This window comes from Pelophylax lessonae (genome assembly GCF_965119305.1).
Source record: "Pelophylax lessonae genome assembly, chromosome: 12".
NCBI lineage: Eukaryota > Metazoa > Chordata > Amphibia > Anura > Ranidae > Pelophylax > Pelophylax lessonae.
In genome coordinates, this window is record NC_138779.1 from 38,472,783 (window position 1) to 38,500,585 (window position 27,803).

The following is a 27,803-nucleotide window of genomic DNA, read 5'->3' on the forward strand; positions in this document are numbered from 1 at the left end:
CTCATTCAAAGTCCCATTAATTAATTTTGAACACCATGTGTTCTATTGTTTGTTTATACTCACAAACATGAAGAATAGAAATCGTGTTGCAAATTCCCGTCACAGGCATGTTGGAACATGTCCTGGAAATTTTCGACCGCTAACGCGTTTCGGGATTCAAGCTCCCTTCCTCTGATTGGGTCCGCCTGTCCATTTTTCAGGTGAACCCAATGGGAACCTCCATTCTTCTCTATGGAATAAACAGAAATGTGTCCGTTTACACCGGCCTACATTCATTCTGATCCGATCCGCCCAAAAGAAACGGATAGGGACCCTTCCATCCATCGGATGGGATAGCAGTCAGGTGTAATGGGACAGGCGGTCTGTTTTCATCCAGCCGCCCACATGGAAGAGTGGTCTGTGCCATATTAGTAATTTTGGCAGTGTAGGAAGGTGCCAAGTCCAACTGGAAAATAAAATCTGCATTTCCATAAAGCTGATCAGCAGAGGGAAACATGAAGTGCTCTAGAATTTCCTGGTAGAGGGCTGCACTGACTTTAGACTTTATAAAACACAGTGGACCAACACCAGCAGATGACATGGCTCCCCAAATCATCACTGACTGTGGAAAATGTTGCATTTCATTTGGAAATGAAGGTCCCAGAGTCTGGAGGAAGAATAGAGAGGCACAGAATCCAAGCTGCATGAGGTCCAGTGTGAAGTTTCCACAGTCAGTCTGTCCACTGTGTTTTATCAAGTCCAAAGTAAGAGAAGCCCTCTACCAGGAAATTCTAGAGCATTTCATGTTTCCCTCTGCTGACCAGCTTTATGGAGATGCTGATTTCATTTTCCAGCAGGACTTGGCACCGCCCACACTGCCACAACTACCAATACCTAGTTTAATGATCATGGTATCACTGTGCTTGATTGGCCAGCAAACTCGCCTGACCTAAACCCCATAGAGAATCTGTGGGGTATTGTCAAGAAGAAGATGAGAGACACCAGACCTAACAATGCAGATGAGCTGAAGGCCGCTATCAAAGCAATCTGGGCTTGCATAACACCTCAGCAGTGCCACAGGCTGGTCGCCTCCATGCCACGCCGCATTGATCCAGTTATTTAATGCAAAAGGATCTCCGACCAAGTTCTGAGAGCATACTATACTGTACATGGACATATTTTTCAGTAAGCCAACATTTCTGTAATAAAAATCCTTTTCTTTTTTTTTTTTTTGGTCTTCTGTAATTTTCTAATTTTCTGAGATACTGAATTTTGGGTTTTTACTAGCTGTAAACCATAATAAAATGAAAAGAAAGAAATGCTTGAAATATGTCACTCACTCTGTGTGTAACGCCTCTATATAAAATATATGAGTTTCACTTTTTGAATTGAATTACTGAAATAAATTAACTTTTTGATGATATTCTAATTTTATTAGATGCACCTGTGTGTGTGTATGTGTATATATATATATATAGCCGTTTAGACATTAATGGCTGTGTGTTGAGTTATTATGAGGGGACAGCAAATATACACTTTTAGAGCCCATTCACATTAGTGTGACTTGTCAGGCGACTTGTCAGCCTGACAAGTCGCGGTCCATTGAGTAGTACAGGAACCGTTCTAATAGGAGCGACACAAGTCGCTCCGACTTAGAAAAAGGGTCCTGTACTACTTTGGGGCGACCTCGGAGCGACTTGCATAGACTTCCATTATGTGAAGTCTCTGCAAGTCGCGCCGAAGTCGCGGTGCATGCGACTTCACAGGTAGCCCCCCGAAGTCGAGTCGCCTCAATGTGAATGGGCTCTTAGTGCCGGTTCACACTCTTGCGGCTGCGGCGATCGCATTTAATATCGGAGCGCACTGCTCCTTCATGCTTCATTACATGCGATCGGCTGTGCGGTGCAAATTCAGCCATACACTTTGTATGGCTAAATTCGCACTGCACCCGCACCAAAGTCGCAGATGACCCTTTTTTTCAGCCGCATCAGGATCGGATCGCACAGTGGTTCACACTTGTGCAATCCGATCCTGTGAAAACTGTAAAGATCACACTGCGATATGCGATCAAACTGGGGGTGTCGTTAACATTTCATTGACACCCCCAGCGTATCGCATATGGCAGTGTGAACTGCCAAGGGTGCGTTTGCGATGCGGGGAACAGGCTGCAAATTCGCAGCCTTCCCGCATCGCATAAGTGTGACCCGACACTTATACAATCTGTACACTCTACATTGTAGCAAAGTGTCATTTCTTCTGTGTTGTCACATGAAAAGATATAATAAAATATTTACAAAAATGTGAGTATAAATAAATAAATATATATTTTTGTGTTTTTTTTTGTTGTTGTTTTTTTTTTTTTTTTTTTTAAACTGTGTATTTTAGCTGTTCTGCTTTAAATATGGTGGCCTTGTTTTTCTAAATATTGCACTTTTGTGATATTCTGTAGCCGGTTTGGATGCTTCCTAGGGGTTTCTTTTAAGCAAGTAAGAAATGTGTAAAGAAATGTAGCGGGCAGTTCGAGTATCAGCGTAGAAGTCACACCAGAGCAGCTGAACAGATGTACCACTTTAACACTGCTATTTTGCAGATGAGACTTGAAACCTCAAGCCAGCATAGTTGCAGGACATTAAATATCCTCTGGTAAAAGTGTCCTGGACTGTTTCCGTTAGGTTTTGCTGACTCACCGTACTCCAATGTTGACTGTTTTTTCAGTGGTTGCCTGAAGGTTCCAGTGGGCTTCAGAGCAATTTCTGGTGGAATGGTTATTTCCTCTCGGGGCCCGGCTCTGTACGTCATTGTTTGACACATTTCACAGGGCAGCCCATAACATTTCAACTCATCAGGGTCTCTAGGAGGATTAGACCACATTTGTCTTGTACTAACATTTTGAGAAGGTTGTACGCAGCCATCTGCCACCCTGACGGAATGCTGCATCACTCAGAAAATATATAAGATATTGGAAGTCAGGATGCACTTTGAGTTAAAACTTGTCACCAAAAATAATCATTTCAGCAAATATCTTCCCATTAGATTATATGTGCATTTAAAAGAGAAGTATAGGTAGTTGTGTTTTTTTTTATTTTTGTAAAAAGTGAGCAGGGAGGGATCTCCAGCACACAGCCTGTGTTTGACAGCCTCAGCTCTTTTCCTGTGTTCTGTGTGAAGGGGGTTGTGCCTTTCTCACCAATCAGCTGTCACTGAGCTATGCAGAGTGTAACTTCAGCTCACCGCCCCCTGCTTTCTGAAAGCTCAGACAAGCTATATAAATTGAGAACTTTGAATGTATGTGAAGAAAAGAGGGCTGAAGATAAACAGGCACAACTTATGTAGGGGGATTCTGTGTGTCACCTGAGGCCAGTCACTTCGCTGGGTATATGTATAGGTTTACAATCACTTTAAAGTGCAAGTTCACCTTTTCATGAAAAATGAACTAATACAATGTACCCTCCCCACCCCCCTGGTCCCTGCTGCACTTACCTCTGTAGGTGATTAGCTGTCACTGTCCATGCCGATGATGCAGGGGTCCGGGGATTACATTAATTCCTAGCAAACAATTAAGATTTTAACCTATATGTAAAATATTGCCCTGGTAGACAAGGGGTTAAGCAGTGGTGGCCATCCATTGGGGGCGCAGGGGCACCGCCCCCCCCCCCCATCCATACATCCGGCCCCTAATCTACATGCAGGGCGCCGGATGCATGGATTCCAATAGGGTTTCTTTTTAAGCATGTGATTAGAGGCAGAGGCTCTAATAGGCTTCATAAAACGGTGGGCTCGGGACGCAGAGCACTGCACCCTGAGCCAACCCAGTTGTATGACAATTGCAAATGAACATTCGCTATTATCACACTGATTCTCCTCCCAGCCAATCAGAAAGTGGGTCATGAGTCCCCTTTCCTGATTGGCTGAAAAGAGAAGTGATTTTACTGGCCAGGAAGAAGGAGGAGACGCATGGCCAGAGGAGGCTCACAGCAACTCTGGGAAGAAGGAGGTAAAGATGCTGGCTATCTGGCTGGCCAGCCATCCGTCCGTCCATCCCAGGGGGGTGTTGAATTTGACTGCCGGCCCGCGGGGGGGGGGGGATGTTGGTTTTGTCGCTCCCCCCCAAATTATCGTGCACCAGCCGCCACTGGGGTTAAGTTGCTGGTAAATGGCAGCTCCCAGACACTGACTTCTGTTTAACAAAGCCTCTGCGGATTCCTTTTAGCTATACCATCCCTTATCCTAGAGGAGGGATACATAAAGATGTCTGGAGGGAAACCAAGCAAAACATAAATAAATAAATAAATGAATAAATAAATAAAAATAAATAAAAAGACCTTGATTATCAGAGGGATTTTACCCCATTCACAACCTCAGCATTCTCTAAATCGTACCTCGAAGCTCCAAAATGCTGGAGGAGAAAAAAATCAATTATTCCCCATGGAGCTGGTTTACATCTCCGCTACAAGTCGCCTGAAGCCAAACGCCTGAAGCTCAAAAAAGTTCTGGAGCTTTTTTTGTATCTTAAATTGGGAAGATTTGCGCATTTTCTACGCAATTTTATTCCTATAGAAATGAAGGAAATACGTTATTTTGTGCGCATTTTGTCGCATGTTTTTGTGCAATTTTCTGCTCAAATGAAGAAATGTAAACAAAAAATAGTAATACGATATGAATAAGCAAATGTAAAATAAATACACACATAACTAAAAATCATCATAAATAAAATATATATAAAATACATTAATAATATGTAATAATAAATAAATACATAATAATTAACCTCTAACTTTAGAAAAATATATTAAATAAATTATAATAATAAAGAAAATAAACACTCAGACAAAAAAAAAAAAAAAAAAACATTATTAATAATAATAATAATAATAATTTATTTATTTATTTTGTGTTAGGGTTAGGGGTTAATTATTTATTTAACATTTCGTTAGAGCTATTTAATAAGCTCTAACGAACAGGGCCCTCTAATTCCTCCTGTATTGAATTGTATTGTAACTGTGTTGTCTTCCCTCATATTGTAAAGCGCTGCGCAAACTGTTGGCGCTATATAAATCCTGTATAATAATAATAATGATTATTTTTATTTATTTGTGTATTTATTTTACATGTATTTATTCATATTTATTTTTTATTATTATTATTAATATTAGTAGTAGTATTAACACCCTAACAAAAATAAATAAATATCCCCAACCCATGATCCTAGCCCCAACCCATAATCCTAACCTAAGCTTAACTCTAACCCCTTACCCTGAAAAAAAAAAATAATAATAATAAATGAATAATAATAATAATAAACAAAAGAAAGAAGAGCTGATGGAAAAGCTAAAAAATCTGAAAAACCTAGCAACAAATGATGCAACAGATGATAGTTTCCTCTATTGGCTAATAAAAAATGCCAAAGCTGAAAAACGCGTTATAAAAACGCCCTAATCATGCATAGAAATGCGCCCAAATATAACATAAAAATGTGCAAAAAAGCGGCGAAAAACACTCAAAGACGCTACGCCCAGGTGTGAATGCAGCCTTAGCCTACGTTAGGGGTTAATTATTTATTTAATATTACATATTATTCATTTATTGTATTTATATATTATTTACTAATGATTATTTTTATTTATTTGTGTATTTATTTTACATGTATTTATTCATATTTTATTATTATTATTAATATTAGTAGTAGCAGTAGTATTAACACCCTAACAAAAATAAATAAATAACCCTAACCCATAATCCTAACCCCAACCCATAACCTTAACTCTAACCCCTTACTCTAAAAAAAGAAAAAGTAAAATAATAATAATAAATGCATAATAATAATAAAAAAAAGAAAGAAAAGCTGATGGAAAAGCTAAAAAAGCTGAAAAACCTAGCAACAAATGATGCAACAGATGATAGTTTCCTCTATTGGCTAATAAAAAAAATACCAAAGCTGAAAAACGCGGTATAAAAATGCCCAAATCACGGTGTGAATGCAGCCTTAGTCTAGTTTAGGGGTTAATTATTTATTTAATATTACATATTATTCATTTATTGTATTTATTTATTATTTACTAATTATTATTTATTTATTTGTGTATTTATTTTACATGTATGTATTTATATTTTATTATTATTATTAATATTAGTAGTAGTAGTATTAACACCCTAACAAAAATAAATAAATAATCCTAACCCCAACCCATAACCTTAAGTCTAACCCCTTACTCTAAAAAAAAAAAAAGTAAAATAATAATATTAAATGCATAATAATAATAAAAAAAGAAAGAAAATATGATGGAAAAGCTAAAAAAGCTGAAAAACCTAGCAACAAATGATGCAACAGATGATAGTTTCCTCTATTGGCTAATAAAAAAAATGCCAACTCTGAAAAACGCGTTATAAAAACGCCCAAATCATGCATAGAAACGCGCCCAAATATAACATAGAAATGTACAAAAAAACGTCGGAAAAACACTCGAAGACGCTACGCCCAGGTGTGAATGCAGCCTTAGTCTTCGATCCTCAGTTGGATCTACCAGTATTCTTCAGCGCCCACTGCAACTTCATAAATACAAAATAGGATGCAAACTTGAAATAAATGAAATATAAATTGTACGGTATCAGCTGCAATAGTCACCCCGTAATGGTCACATAGTAAAATAAACCACAATTTGCCAAACGTCGGTGCTCAGGATATACAGTATCTAGTGTGGATGCATTATACTGTACACCCAGTGGCAAGCACAAGCGTCTATTAGGCGGTTTATTTACCTCTATAAATAGGATGAGGAAGAAGAGAGAGTGAGCTCCGATCCGGGTAGGAGAATTCACCAAGATGTTATAAGCTGCCCCTGCTGACCTCCTCCTGCCAATGCTAGATGCCCGGCTGTCAGGCTCATCTATTGGTCTTGATACTTTCAAAAATCGTTCAACTGTATCGTATGTTTCTGTAAATTAGAACTTTTATTCAAGAAAATACTTTGTGCAAACCAAAAAAATAAATAAATGTGCATAAAGTCGCAGCACTCTAGCTGGTGATACCACCTATATACAGTAAATAAATTAAAAATCACAAAAATCTATCTCAAAACATGATTAACTCACCACGGGTGTCCTTTAACTAGAACAATATATACCATAAAGCAATATATAATATATTATGTGATAATAAAATATGCGTATAAAATAAAAATGTGTAATAAAATAGTGCGATTCTTTTCAAATCAACCAACATAATCAGCGAGAGCAAAAATTGTATGCAATGGGGGAGATTTTACTAAAACTGGAGCCCACAGATTCTGATGCAGCTGTGCATTATAACCAATCAGTTCCTAGGTTTTAGGCTCCTTTCACACTTGTGCAACTTGGGATCTGGTTTATGAGACCCCAAGTCGCAGGACATGTGAACTTCAATGTATTTCTATAGGAGTCGTTTCTACTGCACTACAGAAGTCGCGGTGACTTCAGAAAAGGTTCCTGCACTGCTTTGATTAGCACTTTTGATGCAACTTTGGTCCGGAGAATTTAAAGTCAGATCAAAGTTGCATCAAAGTCTGCTTCAAAGTCACGGTGGAAATGGTGTGACTTTGGAGACACGCTAATGTAAAAGGAGCCTTAGCCCTCATTCGCACTAAACACGGCTTTGAAATGAGATGAACTCGCACGATATCAAAGCCGCATTTCAGTCTAAAGCCCCATACACACGTACTGATCGTCGGCCGAACGATCAGCCGTCTTTTGTCCAGGGCTGTCGTGTCTGTTGAAAACTGCAAAAGACTGCACACGAATTTTGTCGGCCAACAACAGCCGACTGCAGAAGTGATGTCATGTGATGGTTAACTTTCCTTGTCTTTCTTCTTTTCTGAGCATGCCCAGTCTTACTAATCTGCTGTCTGTCGGCCGAAATCTGTACGGACTGGCGAACAATCGGCCGTTCTGGTGACGGCCAACAAAAATTTTAATGCCCCCTGCACACCCGATTCTTTTCGGCCGAAAATGCGCTGTCGGCTGTCGGAAGCATCATACTAACAAGCCTACAATCGGCCGATCGTTCGTCGGCCAAATATTTACGGCCGACAATCGGTACGTGTGTACGGGGCTTAACTTTGGGGGTGACTTCAAAGACATCGGTGCAGCTTCATACACAGATGTCTATGGAAATTGCCCACGAAGTCACCCAAAGTAGTGCAGGAGCTACTTTTAGAAATCGGTGAGGCACCACAAAATTGGGACTTTCCCATTGGCAACAATAGGTTGCGATTTGACCTGTCAAATCACACCGATGTGAACAGGGGCTTATTGCCAAAGCTTAAGGCCCCTTTCACACAGGGAGTCCATCAGGCGGACTCCGTTTTTCTCAGTGGGGGATCGATCCGCCGATCCCCCACTGAGCAGGAGGATGGCAGCTCTGTCTCTGCACTGTGTGCGGAGACAGAGCTGTCAGTTCCCCATTCTTCTCTATGGGGGAATCGGATGAGAACGGACCGTCTGTCCGTTTTCATCCAATCCGATACGCCAGACAGATGGAAAATAGGGTCTCCATCCATCCAGTTTTGACGGATCGGATCGGATGTCAGTGGACATGTCTCCGCTGATATCCGATGCATGGGGCATCCGTTCAGATCCACCTGAAAAACTGACAGGCGTATCTGAAGAGTCCGGACTCCCTGTGTGAAAGGGGCCTAATTGAACAAGCTGAAGTTAGAAGCTGATTGGCTGCTATGCACAGCTGTACCAGATTCTGTGTGCTCCAGTTTTAGTAAATCTCCCCTATTGCATATTGTATTGCTGTATGTAATGATTTTGCACAGAGCAGCCCCGATCCCCCTTTTTTGGGGTCCCCTTCCGGCACTCTGGGCTCCTCCTCCCTTCCATGTGCCTCTATAGGAAGCCGTTTGTTATGGGGGCACTTGTGCTGGCTCAAATCTATTGAGAAACACAGCCCCGCCCACCTGCTCTCTCATCACAGGTTTTTGAGTGACAGCAGCATGAGCCAATGGCTCCCGCTGCTCTCAGCCAAGCCTGTGATAGAGGGAAGAGAGGAGAAGAGCTGCTGCAGACAAGACAGCACTGGATGGAGATCGGGCTCAGGTAAGTGTTTAAGGGGTGGGACTGGGGGCAGCTACTTTTGAAAAGTTTTTTTACTTTATGAACAGAGAATACATTCATGTAGAAAAACCTTTACAACCACTTTAATGTGGATATTTTTAGCACTGATCGCTGTATTAGTGTCACAGGTTCCCAAAGAGTGTCAAAAGTGTCAGTTGGTGTCAGAATGCCTGCCGCAATATCGCGGTCCTGCTATAAGTCGCTGATCTCCGCCATTACTAGTAAAATAAATAAATAGTTTGTAAACGCTATACATTTTGCGCAAATCAATCAATATACGCTTATTAGGATGTTTTTTACCAAAAATATGTAGAAGAATACATATTGGCTTAAATTGATGAAGAAATTAGATTTTTTTATTATTTTTTATTGGACATGTTTTAACCACTTGCCGACCGCCGCACGACTTTATACTGCGGCGGTCAGCCCCTCCTGGGCTAAGCGACGTACCGGTACGTCGCTCGCCCACGAGCCTCTAGGGGGGAGCGCGCGCCGCCAGAGGAGCGCTCCCGCCCCCGCTCGTTCCCTGACATCCCCGTGCGAGTGACCGGCGGCTCCGATGTCCGCGGTCACTCGCGATCTCCCGCAGGAGAGGGAGAAGGACAGAGGACAGCTGATGTAAACACTGCCGTCTGTCATTCTCCCTGATGTAACTGCAGAGACTATACGATCCTGCTATGTAGGATTACATGTCTCTGTGGTTACATCACAAGCCACGCCCCCCACAGTTAGAATCACGCCCCTAGGGATACAATTAACCCACTGATCACCAATAAAGTTAACCCCTTCCCTGCCAGTGTCATTTTTCCAGTAACAGTGCATATTTATAGCACTGATTACTGTAGTAATGTCACTGGTACTCCCAAAAGTGTCAAAAATGTCAGTCAAGGATCCGATCTGTCTGCCGCAATGTCGCAGTCCCACAAAAAATCGCAGATTGCCGCCATTTCTAGTTAAAAAAAAAAACAATAAAAATGACATATATCTTTCCCGTAGTTAGTAAACGCAATAACTTTTGTGCAAACCAATCAAAATACGCTTATTGCGATTTTTTTAACAAAAATATGTAGCAAAAACAAATTGGCCTAAAATGTTAAAAAGATTTTGATTTTTAAATTTTTTTTTCAAGAATTTCATATAAAAACAATTTAAAAATATTGTTATTTTTTCAAAATTGTCGCTCTTTTTTTGTTTATAGCGCAAAAAGTAAAAATCGCACAGGTGATCAAATACCACCAAAAGAAAGCTCTGTTTGTGGGGGAAAAAAGAACGTCGATTTCATTAGGGTACAGCGTCACACAACCGCGCAATTGTCCATTAAAGTCACGCAGCGCCGAATCGCAAAATAGGGCCTGGTCTTTGAGCAGCCAAATCCTCCGGGGCTTAAAGTGGAAGTAAACCCTCCTATCATTTTCAGCCAAGTAAGCTGCCATCTTGGCCTCTGTTTGACCTTCAACTGCCATGGTGCTGCACATGTGATCAGTTATGACACCAGCCATTGGATGGTTTGACAGTTTGGTTGAGATCACAACCAATGTGAGACTTACATTTACGGCACATGCCGGAAATGTAACTGTTTTTTGAAACTGTCAAATCGAAGGATTTACTTCCGCTTTAAGTGGTTAAAGCAGAAAGTAAAAAATATGTTTTTTCTTTTTTAAATTGTCGGTCTTTTGTTTAAAGCGCAAAAAATTAAAAACGCAGAGGTGATCAAATACCACCAAAAGAAAGCTCTATTTGTGGAAAAAAAAAGGACATTGGTTACAGCATCGCACGACCACGCAATTGTCAGTTAAAGTAACGCAGTGCCGTATCACAAAAAAATGGCCTAGCCACGGAGGGAGGTATATCTTCCGGAGGTCAAGTGGTTGCACGTCCGCCCTAAACAGCATTTTGGCTTTTGAAAAAAAAATGAACAAGCAGCTGATGTTGAAAATGACAAATGTATCCCAGCGGTCCAATCACTTGGTTGACTTTGCTTTATGTAAAATGTGCAAAAGCGGTGTGATGGTATAAGGACCGCAGAGCTCTCCCATAGTTACAGCAGATGTGTTTGTATAAATAGAGGCTTTGAACAGTGCTTGTCATTGTGGGTCAGAAGGAGCTCGGTTTTGCTTTCCAAGTTGGCAAAAGCGCGAGTTTTGCGGTAAAATCTGCTGGGCAAGTCCTCGTCGTGCCTCATTGTTTGACATGGGTTGTTTTCTCGGGGGGCTACGGGAGAAAAGAAGGGAAGAGATTTGTGGTAGGTGAGATTCCAGGCTGGAAATACTCGCATAGAAGTCGTCTCTTCTTCGGCAACCACAGTGCGAGGAGACCCACGCGAGCCTGCTGTTAACCTCAGCTGACTTGGAATGGAATCAGTCCCCGCAATAACTCAACCTCGGCCTTCAGCTTGGCAGGCTCCATCTAATAGGTTGGGTTGTTCGCAGGATGGACCGGCCACCAGTCAGCGACGACCACCAAAGTAGTCCCACTTATGTAGGCAAGCTCTATTCATGGCCGAGGTGAGACGAAATTCTGGGTTTCTCACTTACCAGAAGTTGATAAAACATTCCGTCTTCCTAAATAAACCCAAGGCAGGATACACGGTGTATTTGTTAATGCGGTTATTTCATGATCCCTGTGCAAGAAGGGAGATTTTGTGCTTCTGATTCCTATGCTGTGTATATTGCACTTGTTTATATGTGAGGAGTAAAGCTGAACCCTGGCCATCCCCTCAGTCTTGCACAGTTGTAAAGGCTCCTCTCCTGTTCTCAAATGGCTTACTCTGATTTCACTGCACACTGAGTTTCTCACAGTGTGCGCTACAAGCTGCAGCAATTCAGATAGAGGCAGCCTCATTTCCTGGCTGGAGGATGTCCAGTATTGTCTAACTCACAGGTGTCAAACTGGCGGCCCTCCAGCTCTTGCAGAACTAGCCCCGTGAGGCATTGCAAGGCGGACAGTTACAAGCATGGCTCCCAAAGGCAGAGGCATGATGGGACTCTAAGGCCCCTTTCACACACGGAGTCCGTTCAGATCCGCCTGTCAGTTTTTTGGGCGGATCTGAACGGATGCCCCATGCATCTCTATGGGGCATCGGATGTCAGTGGAGACCGATCCGATCCATCAAAACCGGACGGATGGAAACCCTATTTTCCATCCGTCTGGAGGATCGAATCGGATGAGAAAGGACAGACGGTCCGCTCCCATCCGATTCCCTCATAGAGAAGAATGGGGACCTGACAGCTGTGTCTCCGCACACAGCGCGGAGACACAGCTGTGATCTGCCTGCTCAGCGGGGGATCTGCGGATCCATCCCCCGCTGAGAAAAACGGAGTCCGCCTGACAGACTCCGTGTGTGAAAGGGTCCTAACACTTTCCTCCCCAGCCTGATTGTCCCTGGTCTGTACCTTTCATTCATTGGACGTCAGTACTTTCAATCATGGAGGTTCAGCATTACATGTGGGCATTGCCTAGGGCAGTCTGCATGGGCACACCCACTGCTCCAGATTGACAACCACATATTAAGGTTTTTTTGATATTTGCATAATTTGTCCCAAGAGCCAGCCCACTGCATGAATCAGGGCTGAGGGCTTTTGAGAGGAGTACAGAGCAGAGTACTGTGATGTTTTCAGGAAGGTATGTTTAGCACCCTGCCACCCCCAACATTTACAATCTTACTGAATTGCATAGAGAAACACAGAGACCCAATGATGACATCACTGTATCTGATGTCTTAGAGCTGGGGGGGGGGCACAGATGCAGCATCGGACCGATACTGCATCCACCTAGGTAAGTGCCCCATTGTATGTTTCTTTGGGAGGCATTAAGCCCCGTTGTTGGTGTCAGCTGGAGAAATAGTTCCCTATCGTTGGCATCAGTGGAGGGAATAGTAGACCCTCATTGGCATCAGTGGGAGGAATAGTAGACCCTGGTTGGAATCAGTGAGAGGAACAGTAGACCCTCATTGGTATCAGTGGGAGGAATAGTAGACCCTCATTGGCATCAGTGGAAAAAATAGTGGACCATCATTGGCATTAGTGGGAGGAATAGTGGACCCTCGTTGTCATCAGTGGGAGGAATAGTGGACCCTTGTTGGCATCAGTGGGAGGAATAGCGGACCCTTGTTGGCATCAGTGAGAGGAACAGTAGACCCTCATAGGCATCAGTGGGAGGAATAGTAGACCTTCATTTGCATCAGTGGGAGAAATAGTGGACCATCGTTGTCATCAGTGGGAAGAATAGTGGACCCTTGTTGGCATCAGTGGGAGGAATAGTGGACCCTTGTTGGCATCAGTGGGAGGAATAGTAGACCCTCATTGGCATCAGTGAGAAGAACAGTAGACCCTCATTGGCATCAGTGGGAGGAATAGTAGATGCTCATTGGCATCAGTGGGAGGAAAAGTGGACCCTCGTTAGCATTAGTGGGAGGAATAGTAGACCCTCGTTGGCATCAGTGGGAGGAATGGTGGACCCTTGTTGGCATCAGTGGGAGGAATAGTGGACCCTCGTTGGCATCAGTGAGAGGAACAGTAGACCCTCATTGGCATCAGTGGGAGGAATAGTAGATGCTCATTGGCATCAGTGGGAGGAATAGTGGACCCTCGTTAGCATTAGTGGGAGGAATAGTGGACCCTCGTTGGCATCAGTGGGAGGAATAGTGGACCCTCGTTGGCATCAGTGGGAGGAATAGTGAACAGTTATTGACATCAGTGGGAGGAATAGTGGACCCTCGTTGGCATCAGTGGGAGGAATAGTGAACAGTTATTGACATCAGTGGGAGGAATAGTGGACCCTTGTTGGCATCAGTGGGAGGAATAGTGGACCCTTGTTGGCATCAGTGGGAGTAATAGTGGACCCTTATTGGCATCAGTGGGAGGAATAGTAGACCCTCATTGGCATCAGTGGGAGGAATAGTAGACCCTTGTTGGCATCAGTGGGAGGAATAGTAGACCCTTATTGGCATCAGTAAAAGGAACAGTAGACCCTCATTGGCATCAGTGGGAGGAATAGTAGACCTTCTTGGCATCAGTGGCAGAAAAAGTGGACCATCGTTAGCATTAGTGGGAAGAATAGTGGACCCTCGTTGGCATCAGTGGAAGGAATAGTGGACCCTTGTTGGCATCAGTGAAAGGAATAGTGGACCCTTGTTGGCATCAGTGGGAGGAATAGTAGACCCTCATTGGCATCAGTGAGAGGAACAGTAGACTTTCATTGGTATTAGTGGGAGGAATAGTAGACCTTCATTGGCATCAGTGGGAGGAATAGTGGACCCTCGTTAGCATTAGTGGGAGGAATAGTGGACCCTCATTGGCATCAGTGGGAGGAATAGTGGACCCTTGTTGGCATCAGTGGGAGGAATAGTGGACCTTTGTTGGCATCAGTTGGAGGAATAGTAGACCCTCATTGGTATCAGTGAGAGGAACAGTAGACCCTCATTGGCATCAGTGGAAGGAATAGTAGCCGCTCATTGGCATCAGTGGGAGGAATAGTGGACCCTTGTTAGCATTAGTGGGAGGAATAGTGGACCCTCTTTGGCATCAGTGGGAGGAATAGTGGACCCTTGTTGGCATCAGTGGGAGGAATAGTGGACCATTGTTGACCCTTGTTGGCATCAGTGGGAGGAATAGTGGACCATTGTTGGTGTCAGTGGAAGGAATAATGCCTCATTGTTGGTATCAGTCCAAAGAATAGTGCCCCAAAGGCCGGATAAAGGCCAGCAAAGGGCCACATCTGGCCCACAGGCAGCAGCCTGTAGACCAATGCCCTACATGACCAAGATGTAATGTGTGCCAAGAGTCACTGTGTCATCTGTGAATATAAGGACAAAAAATGAGTGTGACCCAGGTTGCATGTCTTGTTTGACTTTTATAATACACAAATTGTAAAATCTTTGGAGTGCTTTTACAACTGCAGCCGACAATGATAGATGAAAAGAGCAAACATGTAAATTTTAAGGAAAGCTTTTCTGTGGAGTAGACATAATAAATATTTGGAGAAGGATGCCACAAGGGTAAACTAGGACAGCTGTTAAGATGTTTTCTAATACAAGAAGCTTTCACTATCAGACAGGAATATGCTCTAGTTTAAAGAGAAGTGGTCAAGCATTAAAAGCAGAGCCCTTCGGAGTTATCGCTGTAGAAAATACGCGACAGTTATTTTATGTGATTTTTATATGCTGGCTGTGCCATATTTTTATGGTCATATTACATTTATTGGTGCTCCCTCTGCTGGCCATTTGTGAAGGAATGCAGTGAGCATCCTTGCTGGATGACTGTTGTGCATGTTACTTACCTGAAGAGCAATGGAGGTTAATGATTACATTAGGAGAGCCTCAAATACAGCTCCTGCTTCTTCTAAAGGCCCAATATGTGTTTTCATTACAGATCTTGCTCACCAGTAAAGTAAGAAAAATACTAACCTGCAACTGACTGCTACTGGGTTGTGTTTACTGGCACTAGATGCCTATAAACCAGGGGTCTCCAAACTATGGCCCACGGGCCACATCTGGCCCACTATAAGACTTTATCCTATATATACCAAAATCAATTCATAGCTCCCATCTGTCTATCATTCTGTGGGATGGTCACACATTTTTGGACATCGCTTTTTCTGATTTGTGAATCTGTCTAAATAAATGCACTATTCAAAACCCAGTTCTAGTTTTTAAATGAGAGCAATAAAAAAAATGAATTCAGTACATAAATGTGTCAATCACCTTACTACAAGAGATTTAGAAACAAAGGCTTAGGTAAAAGAAGTCTTCTAAACATACTCTTACTTTTGCATTGCAGGCACCAGAGAAGCAGCTTTCGTGTACGCAATATCATCAGCAGGGGTCGCCTTCGCAGTCACCAGGGCGTGCAGTAGTGGAGATCTAGAAAAATGTGGCTGCGATCGGACGGTACACGGTGTGAGTCCTCAAGGTCAGTAGAAAGCATTTTGATTTGTTACCACAAATCTTTATATTATTTATTACATAAAGCGCAGAAACATACTTTTATCTGAACTGTACATGCAGCTCAAAAAATTAAAGAATCAGTCCACCAGAAGGTGACATTTTTTGTTATGTGTAGACGCAGTGGCCTGTGTCAGCTGCTGGCTTCTTATATTCCTTGGATGCTTCAACAGAGCAGTTACATCATGGGAGATTCAGTATTTGCCTGTCTCCCAAGTTTGGTTTTTATTAGCAGATACATTACCTTGGTTTTGCTTCCTGCCCCCCCAAATTTTCATTCACCAGTCACCACTGGGATGTACTATCGAAATGTAAGTGCCATATCAGCTAAAGGCATGTAGTATCGAAATTGAAATGCCACATCAGCTAAGGGGATGTAGTATCGACATTTAAATGCCACATTAGCTATTTAAATGCCACGTTTGCTAAGGGGATGTAGTATTAAAATGTAAATGCCACAACAAGGTGATGTTTCTGCTAATAAAAACCACGGAACGGCCAGTCGGCCGGCAATCAAATCTACCACCCCCTCCCGTGACAGACGGCTGGCCAGCATCCTTACCTTGCTCCTTCCCAGAGTGGCTTTGAGTCTCCTCCGGCTGTACCTCTCCTCCCATTCTTTTAAGCCAATCAGGAAAGGGGTCTCACGACCCGCTTCCTGATTGGCTGGGAGGAGAGTGTGATAATAGCGAATATTTATTCGCTATTGTCACACAACTGGGTGGGCTTAGGGCACAGGGCTCTGCGCCCCGTGCCCACCCTTTTTTTGAAGCCTATTAGAGCCTCTGTCTCTAATCACGTGCTTCAAAAAAAAAAATAAAAATCCCCTATTGAAATCCATGCATCCAGCGCCCTGCATTTAGATTAGGGGACCGGACGAATGGATAGGCGGGCGGCACCCCTGCGCCCACAATGGACGGGCCACCACTGGTACATCTTCTTAGCTGATGTTGCATTTAAATGTCGATACTACATCCCCTTAGGTTTTGTGTCATTTACATTTCGATAGTACGTCCCCTTAGCTAATGTTGCATTTACATTTTGATAGTACGTCCCTTTAGCTAATGTGGCATTTACATTTCGATACCACATCCCCTTAGCTTTTGTGTCATTTACATTTTGATAGTACATCCCCTTAGCTCTTGTGTCATTTACATTTCGATAGTATGTCCCCTTAGCTAATGTGGCATTTACATTTCGATAGTAGGTCCCCTTAGCTAATGTGGCATTTACATTTCGATAGTAGGTCCCCTTAGCTAATGTGGCATTTACATTTCGATAGTACGTCCCCTTAGCTAATGTGGCATTTACATTTCGATAGTACATCCCCTTAGCTCTTGTGTCATTTACATTTCGATAGTACGTCCCCTTAGCTTTTGTGTCATTTACATTTCGATAGTACGTCCCCTTAGCTAATGTGGCATTTACATTTCGATTCTACATTCCCTTAGCTAATGTGGCATTTACATTTCGATTCTACATCCCCTTAGCTGATGTGGCATTTACATTTCTATTCTACATTCCATTAGCTTTTGTGGCATTTCAATTTCTTTTTATTTTCCTCGAATTAGTTATTATTTGGTTTGGCTAGGAAAGCCCTGCTTTATTTTGGTTTAATAGAAGATCCACAGTGGGCAGTGCTAATAATTATCTAACTCATTCATTACTCTACAATTTATTAACTAAAAGACCCTGGGGTAATTACGGTCAGGAAGTTGCATAATAGCATTCAGAGAAGCAGCCAGGTGGAGGTTGGAGCCAGCAGTCTGTGACAGACATCAATGTGAGTAAAGCATAGTGTACGGTAGTAGTACTGAACGGATCCCAGCAATCATCCAGCCATTATTTTATTTTGAACTTGGCACTCATCACTTTCAGAATGCCAAAGCTGGAAGACAATATTTTAAAGGTTTATTCCACATCCAAGATTCAAAATTAAACTTTGTGATGCATACAGAGAATGTCTGCTGAGCAGTTCAGTTTGTTCAGACATGGCTGTATTGCATTAGTTTCCCACCTTCAATTTGTCTTTAATGTGTGATCCTGGAACACATCTGCTGGAGGTGATGGAACACCTTCTTTGCTGGTTCTCCCACACAGAACTTAAAATAATGTCAGCACTATAATGCTTCTTACAACCACCAGCCAGATTTAAGAACCTCATACTCAGAGGCGGTGAGAACTTTAAGACTTGCATGTGTAGTCAGATTAAGGAACATTTTGAATAAAATCAATAGCTCTGGCAAGGCAGATCTCACATAACGAGGCTTCCATCAATTGGAATCCAACAGTAGCCTAAACCATAGAAATACAGAAGGGGCACCAGACTAAAACCGAATGAAAGGGTCCAAGATCATTTTATTTGTTGGTAAAAAAAAACATATAAAAACATTCATTGCATTTTGGGGGCAACACCACTCCCCCTTTATCAGGGCTCAACACAGGATAAAACTTGGATGGGTTCAGAGAAATGAGTGACTTCACAGATCTGTATTTGAACCAGTATGGAACTCTCCACATGGAGTACCAATTTGACAGCAATTGCTGAGCAGCAATGGAGGTAATGGATGTCAAGTTTTTATTTTACTTTTTATTCCCAACAAATAACTCCTTGGCGCCAAACACATGCAAATATGTGGCCTCTCCTTGTGCAATAGCACCAGTAGAGCTGTGCCAAGAGACCACACCCTGTCCGCTCCCGGCACAGCTGCCGACTGCTAACTGAAAGCTCCCATTTACAGCTTGTGATCAGGAGCTTTCCGATCCTGTTCACATGACATTAATTCCGCCCTGCCTCCCAGCATACTAAACCCCCGAAAGGACCAGCAGGTGCCTGCTCTAAGGGGTTAAATGATCTTATGGCGCTTTTCCACTGCATGGAACCGAACAGTTCGGCTCACTTTTGTGCTTTTCCACTGCTGGTATCACATGGTACGGTGTAGGAACGGTTCAGTATGGTACGGTACGGCAGCACTTTTCCACTGCATGGAACCGAACGGTACGGCTCTCTAAAACAGTACCACCTTGGTTGTGGTTCCAAGAGGTACCATACCGGTACCATATCCCACAATCCTTTGCATGCAGTCACTACTAGCCACTGATTGGTCAGAGAATCGTTGTTATCCCACCCACTTAACTTTAGTACTACTTTAGTGGAAAAGCAAACCATACCGTACCGAACCGTTCCAACACCGTACCATGCGGTACCAGCAGTGGAAAAGCGAACCAGCCAAGCAGGGCCGAGTAGAGCCGAGCCGGTACTTGCAGTGGAAAAGTGCCATTAGACTATTTTATCTGGTTTTGGTCTTGCACAAATGTGGTTGGTGATCCAGGAAGCAGATAGAAAAGAAGTTAAATAAGCAGAAGCTCAAGGAAATGTGCACCTACTGTCCTCCCTTACTGACCCTGTGTGGAGCTAGGTTCTTAATTTGCAGGGCACTACATGGAACTCCATTGGAATGGTAGTCTGAATGAAAGAGCCCCCTGTAAAGCGAGGGATTAATACTTACCTGTCCCTCTGACTTGTGCTCACTTTTAGAAAATCTATAGGCTAGAGTTACATGGGCCAATGTTAGTAGAGATTAATCACTAGGAGTAACATTCAGTTGCTGCACATATGGAACAATTGACTACTTATGGCGTAAGCTACATGTAACATGTAGTAGTGATTAAAGATGCACAGTCAGAGTTCTCTATCCATCAGATGTATCACTGCTGCCCTACAGAGTCTTCTCCCTCTGATAGTAATAGCTCATGAGTATACTTCCTACCTCTCTCTCTTCTACTGTCCCTTCCTGATCTTCAGATTCCCCCCAACCTAGGCCTACTGGAGGAGGCCATTTCTATGGTAATCTTGGCTGGTAATCATAGATAACTTAGTTTATGCTTCACCTAAGGGTCCACTAGGGGGATCAACAAAGCCCTGATTGGCAAGGAGGGGAGTATGAAGGTAGATCTTTTTATTTGAAGGGCTTCCTTCAGTGGGAAGTTTAGCTTCCTCCAGATCCTATTACTTCATGATTTTGTTAACCTGTTTTATACTGTATGTACCTGTTCAGAATCACTTTATTAAATAGGATATGCAACATACTTTGATATTGTTATCTTCAATCCATGTATATCCTCCCCATGTAATGTGCTATGTACCTGTGAAGTGATAAATCTTCTTATAGAAAAAAAAGATGCACAATTAGAGTGTTGTGCAATCATGAGCTATGAATTTCTATTGCAGACTACTTGTTTAGCTTGCACCATAGATAGTAAATTGAGTTCTTTGGTAGGAATTACTGCCATTCACTTCCTGTGTGGTCCAAAGCTTAGAAATAAGCAGATGTATCCCCAACAGGGACAGAACAAAAAAACACAATGCATGTTCTAACTCTACATCGCTTCAGTTAAAATGGTTTGGCTTTAGTTCTACTTTACCGGTCCTTGGCCTTTTTCCCCTAAATGTGAGCATACATTTTAGGGGAAAGACTGATCATCTTAGTTGAGTTTCTTGGCAATTTTATGGCTTCTCAGTTTATTTCCCACCAAGGGAACTACCTGTATAGAGTAGATATATGCTTGGGTGGGTTTCCTGTGGCTAATCCCGATTCCTTCCAAAAATGTACTAGTAGATTTAATTAATTTCTGGCTAGGTCTCTAGGTTAAACACTTGAGGAAAACAAAATGTAGGCATAATCTGTAGCTATCTTTTAGATGTTACATTCTTATAGGGAATGAATCTTGTATTTGTCATACCAGAAAGGTCTCTGACAATTTCCCCCATAATCCTTTAGGGTTCCAGTGGTCTGGTTGTTCTGATAACATTGCATATGGAGTAGCTTTCTCACAGTCTTTTGTTGATGTACGAGAGCGGAGTAAAGGAGCATCATCCAGTCGAGCTCTCATGAATCTCCACAACAACGAGGCAGGAAGAAAGGTAAGCAGTTCTCTTTTTGCTATTAGCTTTTCTATCATAAAAAGTAAAGCCTATGTCAATGCAAAACGTTTTTTTCTTGGTTTTGGAAAAAGTTGGACGAATTAGACCCTCTGTCACGTTTTTATTGCTATCCAGAGCTCAGAGAGATCTCCTTTCACTTTCTGACCCCCGTGACAAAGGCTGCATCAGACAGGAAGGGAGGGCATGATAGAGGGAAGCTTAGCCTTCTCAGACTTCACTGATTTTTTGCTTATTCCATGGCTGTCAAGTCCCTTGTTATGCTTTGAGGTCATCAAATATTTTAAGGCTCTTTCCCAGTCTTCCAAGAGCTGTAGAAGGTATCCCAAAAAGCTGTGTATTCTCTGCACTTGGTATACAGTATGATGAACACAGCATGTGCAGCATGCTGAGTTCACCCAAAAAATTCATCCAGTTTTGGCCCTTTGCTTGCCTTTTTGTGGCACCAACTGACACCAATTATGGGGCACCATTCCTCCTGCTGGCATAATCAATGGGGTACTATTCTTCCAATTGATGCCAAAAATGGGGCACTATTCCTCCCAATAAAACCAATGATCTGATGCTGGGGCATTTTCTACTCCCATTGGCAATAGTCCGGCCCTCCTAAAGCCTGAAGATCAGTCAATTTGCCTTTGCTTAGAAAGTTTGGTGACTCCTATATAAAGCATATTTACCTTCAAAGCTTAGGTCCCCTTTAAGAAACACCAATTATATGTGAAGTAACTGACTAAGACCAAGTTATCACCTAAAATTCTATTTCTTTTTTTTAATAGGCCATTCTCAACAACATGCGAGTGGAATGTAAGTGTCATGGAGTCTCCGGATCCTGCGAAGTAAAGACCTGCTGGAAAGCCATGCCTCCGTTTCGTAAAGTCGGTAATGTCTTGAAGGAGAAATTCGATGGAGCTACTGAAGTGGAGCAGAAAAAGATTGGCACGACCAAAGTCTTAGTGCCTAAAAATTCTCAGTTCAAGCCACACACAGATGAAGACCTGGTATACCTAGACTCCAGCCCAGACTTCTGTGACCACGACTTAAAGAACGGAGTTTTGGGAACAACGGGTCGGCAGTGCAACAAGACTTCCAAGGCCATTGACGGTTGTGAGCTTATGTGCTGCGGGCGAGGCTTTCACACAGAAGAAGTGGAAATAGTAGAAAGATGCAGCTGTAAGTTCCATTGGTGCTGCTTTGTCAAATGTAAACAGTGCCACAAAGTGGTGGAAATGCACACATGTCGGTGATCTCCACAAATCAGCCACCAAAATGGACAACATGGACCTCATCGAGCCATTCCTTCCACCACAATTGGTGAAGCTCCATAGACTGCAAAAAAATTAGGGAGGGACAATATAATTTTTTTTTAAGAATGAATATTTAAAGTCCCTAAATCTCACTGATGTATATTTGTGTCCTTTTTCTTATTTATTGCCGACAAACATTGAAGTTGTAATTCGTTGCTTCCCATCAACACGTGGTGGATTTTATTTTGCGTTGCTGCTTCTACAGTTATGGAGACCGAGATGTGCCCCAAGGAAAAAAACTGCTGAAGGAATGGAACTCCTAAAATATTCAAAACAATTAAAAAAGAATAAAAATGTTAAAAACTTATATAGGATGACCACTATCCATTTCGCTATTCCAGTGACATTTGACTAACTTCCACCAGATGACCAAAATAACTAATGGAAACTTCATTATATTTTTAAATAAAAACAAAAAATGTTAGCATAGGTATTTTATATCTGTATCAATGTATATAAATATATATATATATGTATATATATATATATATATATATATATATATATATATATATATATATATATATATATATATTCATGTTTTGTATTATAAATATTTCTGTACAAAAAAAAGAAAAAAAAAAAGATTTTTAAGACGAGTATAAGGTTGAGATGCAGGTTTTTAGTATATTCTCTCATTCCTTAAAGCCAGCCCATGGCTGTTAGCTTTTTCTTCACTTGTTCTGTGTTCTTCCTGCTGAACCTTTACCGACAAAGGTAATTGGTGTTGACTTAGCATTGAACTTAAAACTGGACAGAGCAGAATAACCTCTTCTTGCTGTTTTTTTCTACAGTATTATATACTTTTTTTAAATGTTAAATTCCCAGGGTCCAAAAATAATTAAAAGTAGTACATTTTTGTTAGTTGGACAATACTTGCATCCCAGTAAATGCATACAGAACTTGCCAATGTAAAGTCAATGGGTCAAGCCAAATGAATCAGATTAGAATCTGCTTTTACTTTTCTATAGGCCGTCATTGCCTTATTCAGTAGATATTGAATGGCCAAGATGACAGGTGAAGGTGTATATTGTTTATGTTGTCTCAGTAGGACAAGAGGACAAAATGTGTGAGTAAATCTCCCCATTGAGGTCACAGACAGAGATTCTAACTCCAGCCTCCTACCCATTCTACCCAAAGCTGAAAAAGGAAGGTGTTCCCTTTCTCTTGTAACAGTCTGGCTTGTGTGTTTCACATGAAGTTGAAATTTGCCTGAAATTTGGATTAGCCAGACACATTTTACAGAAAATAATAATGTCCGTATGTTCACTGGATTTAATGGTAATATTATTGGGGTGTAGATTATTCCACGGTCATTAGGCATCTCTCTGATTCTGAATAACTGCAATGTTAGATGCATTAAACAATATATGCATCAATATTCGACCATCATTTGCTATCACCTGTGTAAATTGGCTTGGGGTACATTCAGATCTGGCCATACATGTTTTTCCAAGCTAATTTAAAGGTCTGATCACCAAATGTATCCCAACTACTGCACAAAAAACTTAGAGCACTTCTCAAAGCACGACAAAACTTCCCCCTGCTGTCCAAAGCACAGATCGGGTGCTGACGTTCAAACAAGCTCATCCAGGCTAGCAGAAACAGATCAGAAAACAAAAGGTGGAAATGCTGCATACCAGAACCCCCAGCCACTCTATAGAGAGGTAAAAAAGCGGCTTCAACTTTTACTCCTCCTGGCTATGCTCCTCTGACAGGTTTTGCCCCGCCTACAGGGTAAAACCTGTCAGAGGAGCATAGCCAGGATGAGTTAAGTCGCATCTTTACCTCTCTATATAGTGATTGGATTCCGGTGTGCTCCGTTTCCGTCTACTGTTTTCCCATCTGTTTCTAATCACCTAATGTTTGGTCCTCTTTGCTGAATTTTAGATTCCCCCAGAATCAGTCAGTATTTGAGGAATATGGTAGGCTTGAGAATCCTGGAGGGGAAATCTCAACAACCCCTAAATTCATACTTTCACCACCAACCTCTTATGCTAATAACAGATCTATATATTTCTATAGGAATTCTATGGCAAATCAATGACAGCATTGCAATAAAGTATAACTTAGTCCCCATTCACACTAGCGCGACTTGTCAGGCGACTTGGTCGCCTGACAAGTCGCGGTGGGTCGCTCGCCATTGATTAGCACAGGACCCGTTCTAATAGGAGCGACACAAGTCGCTCCGACTTAGAAAAAGGGTCCTGTACTACTTCGGGGCGACCTGCATTGACTTCAATGATATGAATTCCGTGCATGTCGCGCCGAGGCACAGCGTGCACCGCGACTTCACAGGTCGCCCCAGCAAGTAGCGTCGCCCCTGTGTGAACGGGTTCTAAAGGCAAAACTATTTTTTTCAGTTATTAATGGAGTGCAGAGTGATTAGAACACTTGTCAGTTTATATTGCTGTCTGCATCCCCGTTAAGGAGATTTACCCTCTCTATTTGTCCTGTTTGCCATTATCATTGAAAGTAAAAGTAAAAGAGAATTCCAAATTTTGGGTTGTCACTGGAAAAGTAAAAGAGGGGAAATCTTCCAATGAGGACACTCTTTCCTGGTGATCTGGGGGTCCCCAGGGAATTCCTTTAATTTGCAGGGATTTTCACTCACTTCCTGTTTAGCTATGGGACAGGAAGTGAAGAGAAATCTCCCCAATGGGACACAGATGTCGAAAAATAATTTGACAGGGGTTATAACCTTCTCTTACTCTAAGGAAAAAAAAGTTTTGCCTATAGTTCCACTTTAATATTAAATTAGAACAGTGGTCCTCAACCCTGGCCCTCAGGGCCCACTAACAGGCCAGGTTTGCAAGATAACTGAAATACATCCCAGGTGATCTCATTTGCTGCTCAGTGATTGCAGTACTCTAGTCTGCATCTCCCCAGAGTAATACTTAAAATCTGGCCTGTTAGTGGGCCCTGAGGACCGGAGTTGAGGACCACTGAATTAGAAGACCATAACATAAGGTTGGAGCTGGGTTCTATATAGAGAGATCTGCTTTCCGGGTTCCCTAGGTGTTTTTACAAACTAATGTTTGATTTTACTCCACCATAGTCATGCCAAAACTAAGTTATAAATTTGGGTGCTCATATACATTAACATATTGTGTACCTTTATATATGGAGAATCCCAAGGAGGGAACTGAACCTTGTTCCTCAGGTCAACCGAGCATTTGTAAAGTTTATCCTTCGGTAAGAATAAGAATTACCTTTACTGTAACACATCTCAGCTTTTATATTTATGATTCATCTAACTTTTTATTCCCTTCCCCTTATGCATCCGGAATAACCTAGCCAGAAACGATAGACTCCAGGCTGTTTAATGACACACAAGACTGTCCAGTACCAGGATTAAGTAGGCTTTGCTTCTGCAGCCCAAGTAACCTGATCCGCTAGTATCTCAAGCATGTTTAAGGAATCACTGGGTTACATTTGATTTATGGCCAACAATTTGTTCTGGATTCATTCTGTCTACACACAACATACAAAATTTAGACACTCTTCTTATTATAAAAGTCCCATTTGCCCATTAAGCAAAAATAGTTTATTTCTTTCTGCCATGGTTTTTGTAGGCCAGCCAGGATTTATGTGACCACAGAGATTAGGAATTATGTTGAATGTTCAGATGCATAAATTGTAAACCTCGAAAACATTATGGAGGTGATTTGAATGTGTTAGGTAGCTTCTAGTATAGGGTAGAGGGGAAAGTCATTTAAAATACAAGGCAAACAGGCCATGTATGGTATATCAGCCATTGTGTCTGATATGATTGTCGATTGTCAAGTGTCTGCTGAACTCAATAATGTGTTGACCTGTCAGAATGTTGGAAGCAGGATGAAACATGGTCTTGCCAAAATGTTCATTTGGTTTGGATAAATTTACTATTTAACCCAAAAAAGTCACCCTTTTGGGATTACCTTTTTGATAACTCTCTGGCAATTTAATAAAGAACTCTAGTTAGCCAAGAAAATATATTGATGGTGGTATACAGTGAGTAAGGGTGGTTAAAGGTAGGCAGGTAATTTGAGGATCTAACATTCTTTACTCTTAAAACTTGCAACATTTGTATTAGCCTCTTACTGTCTGATGCACCATAATTATCAATCTATTTTCTATAGGAAAGGGCATGATCAGTTATGAGTCATCAACAGAAAATCTCTTTGTAAAATACTGTGCAATGAATGTACTTATCTTTGGCGTTAAAGGATCAATCCTTCCAAAACTGATACATTTAGTTACAGGGTAGAGCCTGGCACACTTAAGCAGCCCACCAGTGGGTTGAACAAAAATAAAAAGACCTAATTCCACCATCCAAATACTCTATGTGGATGGGGGAATCCTCCTGACTGTATTGTGATGGTGGGGAAACTTCTCTGCCATCAGAATACACTGATGAGTGCTGTCGGCTATACCCAATGTTTAAGTGGGGAAAATCAGGCAGGCTGGTTGTACAGAATTCAGTCAGTAGATGGACTTCTGTTCAACAAGCCTGCCCATACATGGATTGAAATTCAACCAGTCCCTGCTTAACCGGCCAAATTTCTAACCATATTTGGCCAGCTTTAGTCAGACCCTAATTTCATCTAAGTCTTGAATACTCCAAAAAGCCCTCTTGCCATAATTACTGACCTGTTCCTGTCCACCAGGAAGCTTTGGCTGTTCCCAACCTCATTCAACCTGTGCATTCTAGCTCCTCCTTTTACATTCTCTATAAAAATAAAATTAACAGGGAGACAATGGGAATTTCTCATAATGGCCCCAGCAGGTGTGAAGACCTAGGAATTCAGGAGTAGAGATCGGACCAATATTCTAGAGTCCATGAGACATGAGAAATCAGGAGTAGAGATCTCACCAATATTCCGGAGATGAGACATGAGAAATCAGGAGTAGAGATCTCACCAATATTCAAGAGATGAGAAATCAGGAGTAGAGATCTCAGCAATATTCCAGAGATGAGACATGAGAAATCAGGAGTAGAGATCTCAGCAATATTCCAGAGATGAGACATGAGAAATCAGGAGTAGAGATCTCACCAATATTCAAGAGATGAGACATGAGAAATCAGGAGTAGAGATCTCACCAATATTCCAGAGATGAGACATGAGAAATCAGGAGTAGAGATCTCACCAATATTCAAGAGATGAGACATGAGAAATCAGGAGTAGAGATCTCACCAATTTTCCAGAGTCCATGAGACATGACAAATTGTCAGATGTCCTAACTCTCCAGCATGTACCAAAACTCAATTATTCGTTTTGGGGGGACTCTTTAAATATATGTTTTGTTTCTGAAAAGCGTTCTGCTGGTTGTTACACCATAGCTGAGCCTCATGGTCCCGCAACAAAAGAGATAAAAACAATTTGCGTAGCTAATTAGAGGGCAGATTAGCTATTCATGCTGTAGGGTTAGAATAATCAGGAGGTATATGGAAAGGAAAAATAATAGATATAATGCTGTGCCTTTATGCTCAGCAGGGTAGACCCCTACTTGTAGCTATATGCAGATGTAAAATGGAAGGTAAGGGGGGGGGGGTTGGGTCTGG

The 27,803-nt window shown here is 42.0% G+C and overlaps 1 protein-coding gene across 1 annotated transcript in view; it reads left to right on the top strand.

Moving 5' to 3' along the window:
* WNT4 (Wnt family member 4) overlaps positions 1-22,772 on the top strand; it is a 101,598-nt gene extending 78,826 nt beyond the window's left edge. Inside the window, exons 3-5 of the mRNA XM_082274106.1 lie at positions 15,849-15,980; positions 20,794-20,936; positions 21,731-22,772. Of these exons, the coding sequence (XP_082130232.1) occupies positions 15,849-15,980; positions 20,794-20,936; positions 21,731-22,198 (743 nt within the window). The 3' untranslated portion in view covers positions 22,199-22,772. The remainder of the gene's footprint in view (positions 1-15,848; positions 15,981-20,793; positions 20,937-21,730) is intronic.
* The last annotated feature ends 5,031 nt before the right edge of the window (positions 22,773-27,803 follow it).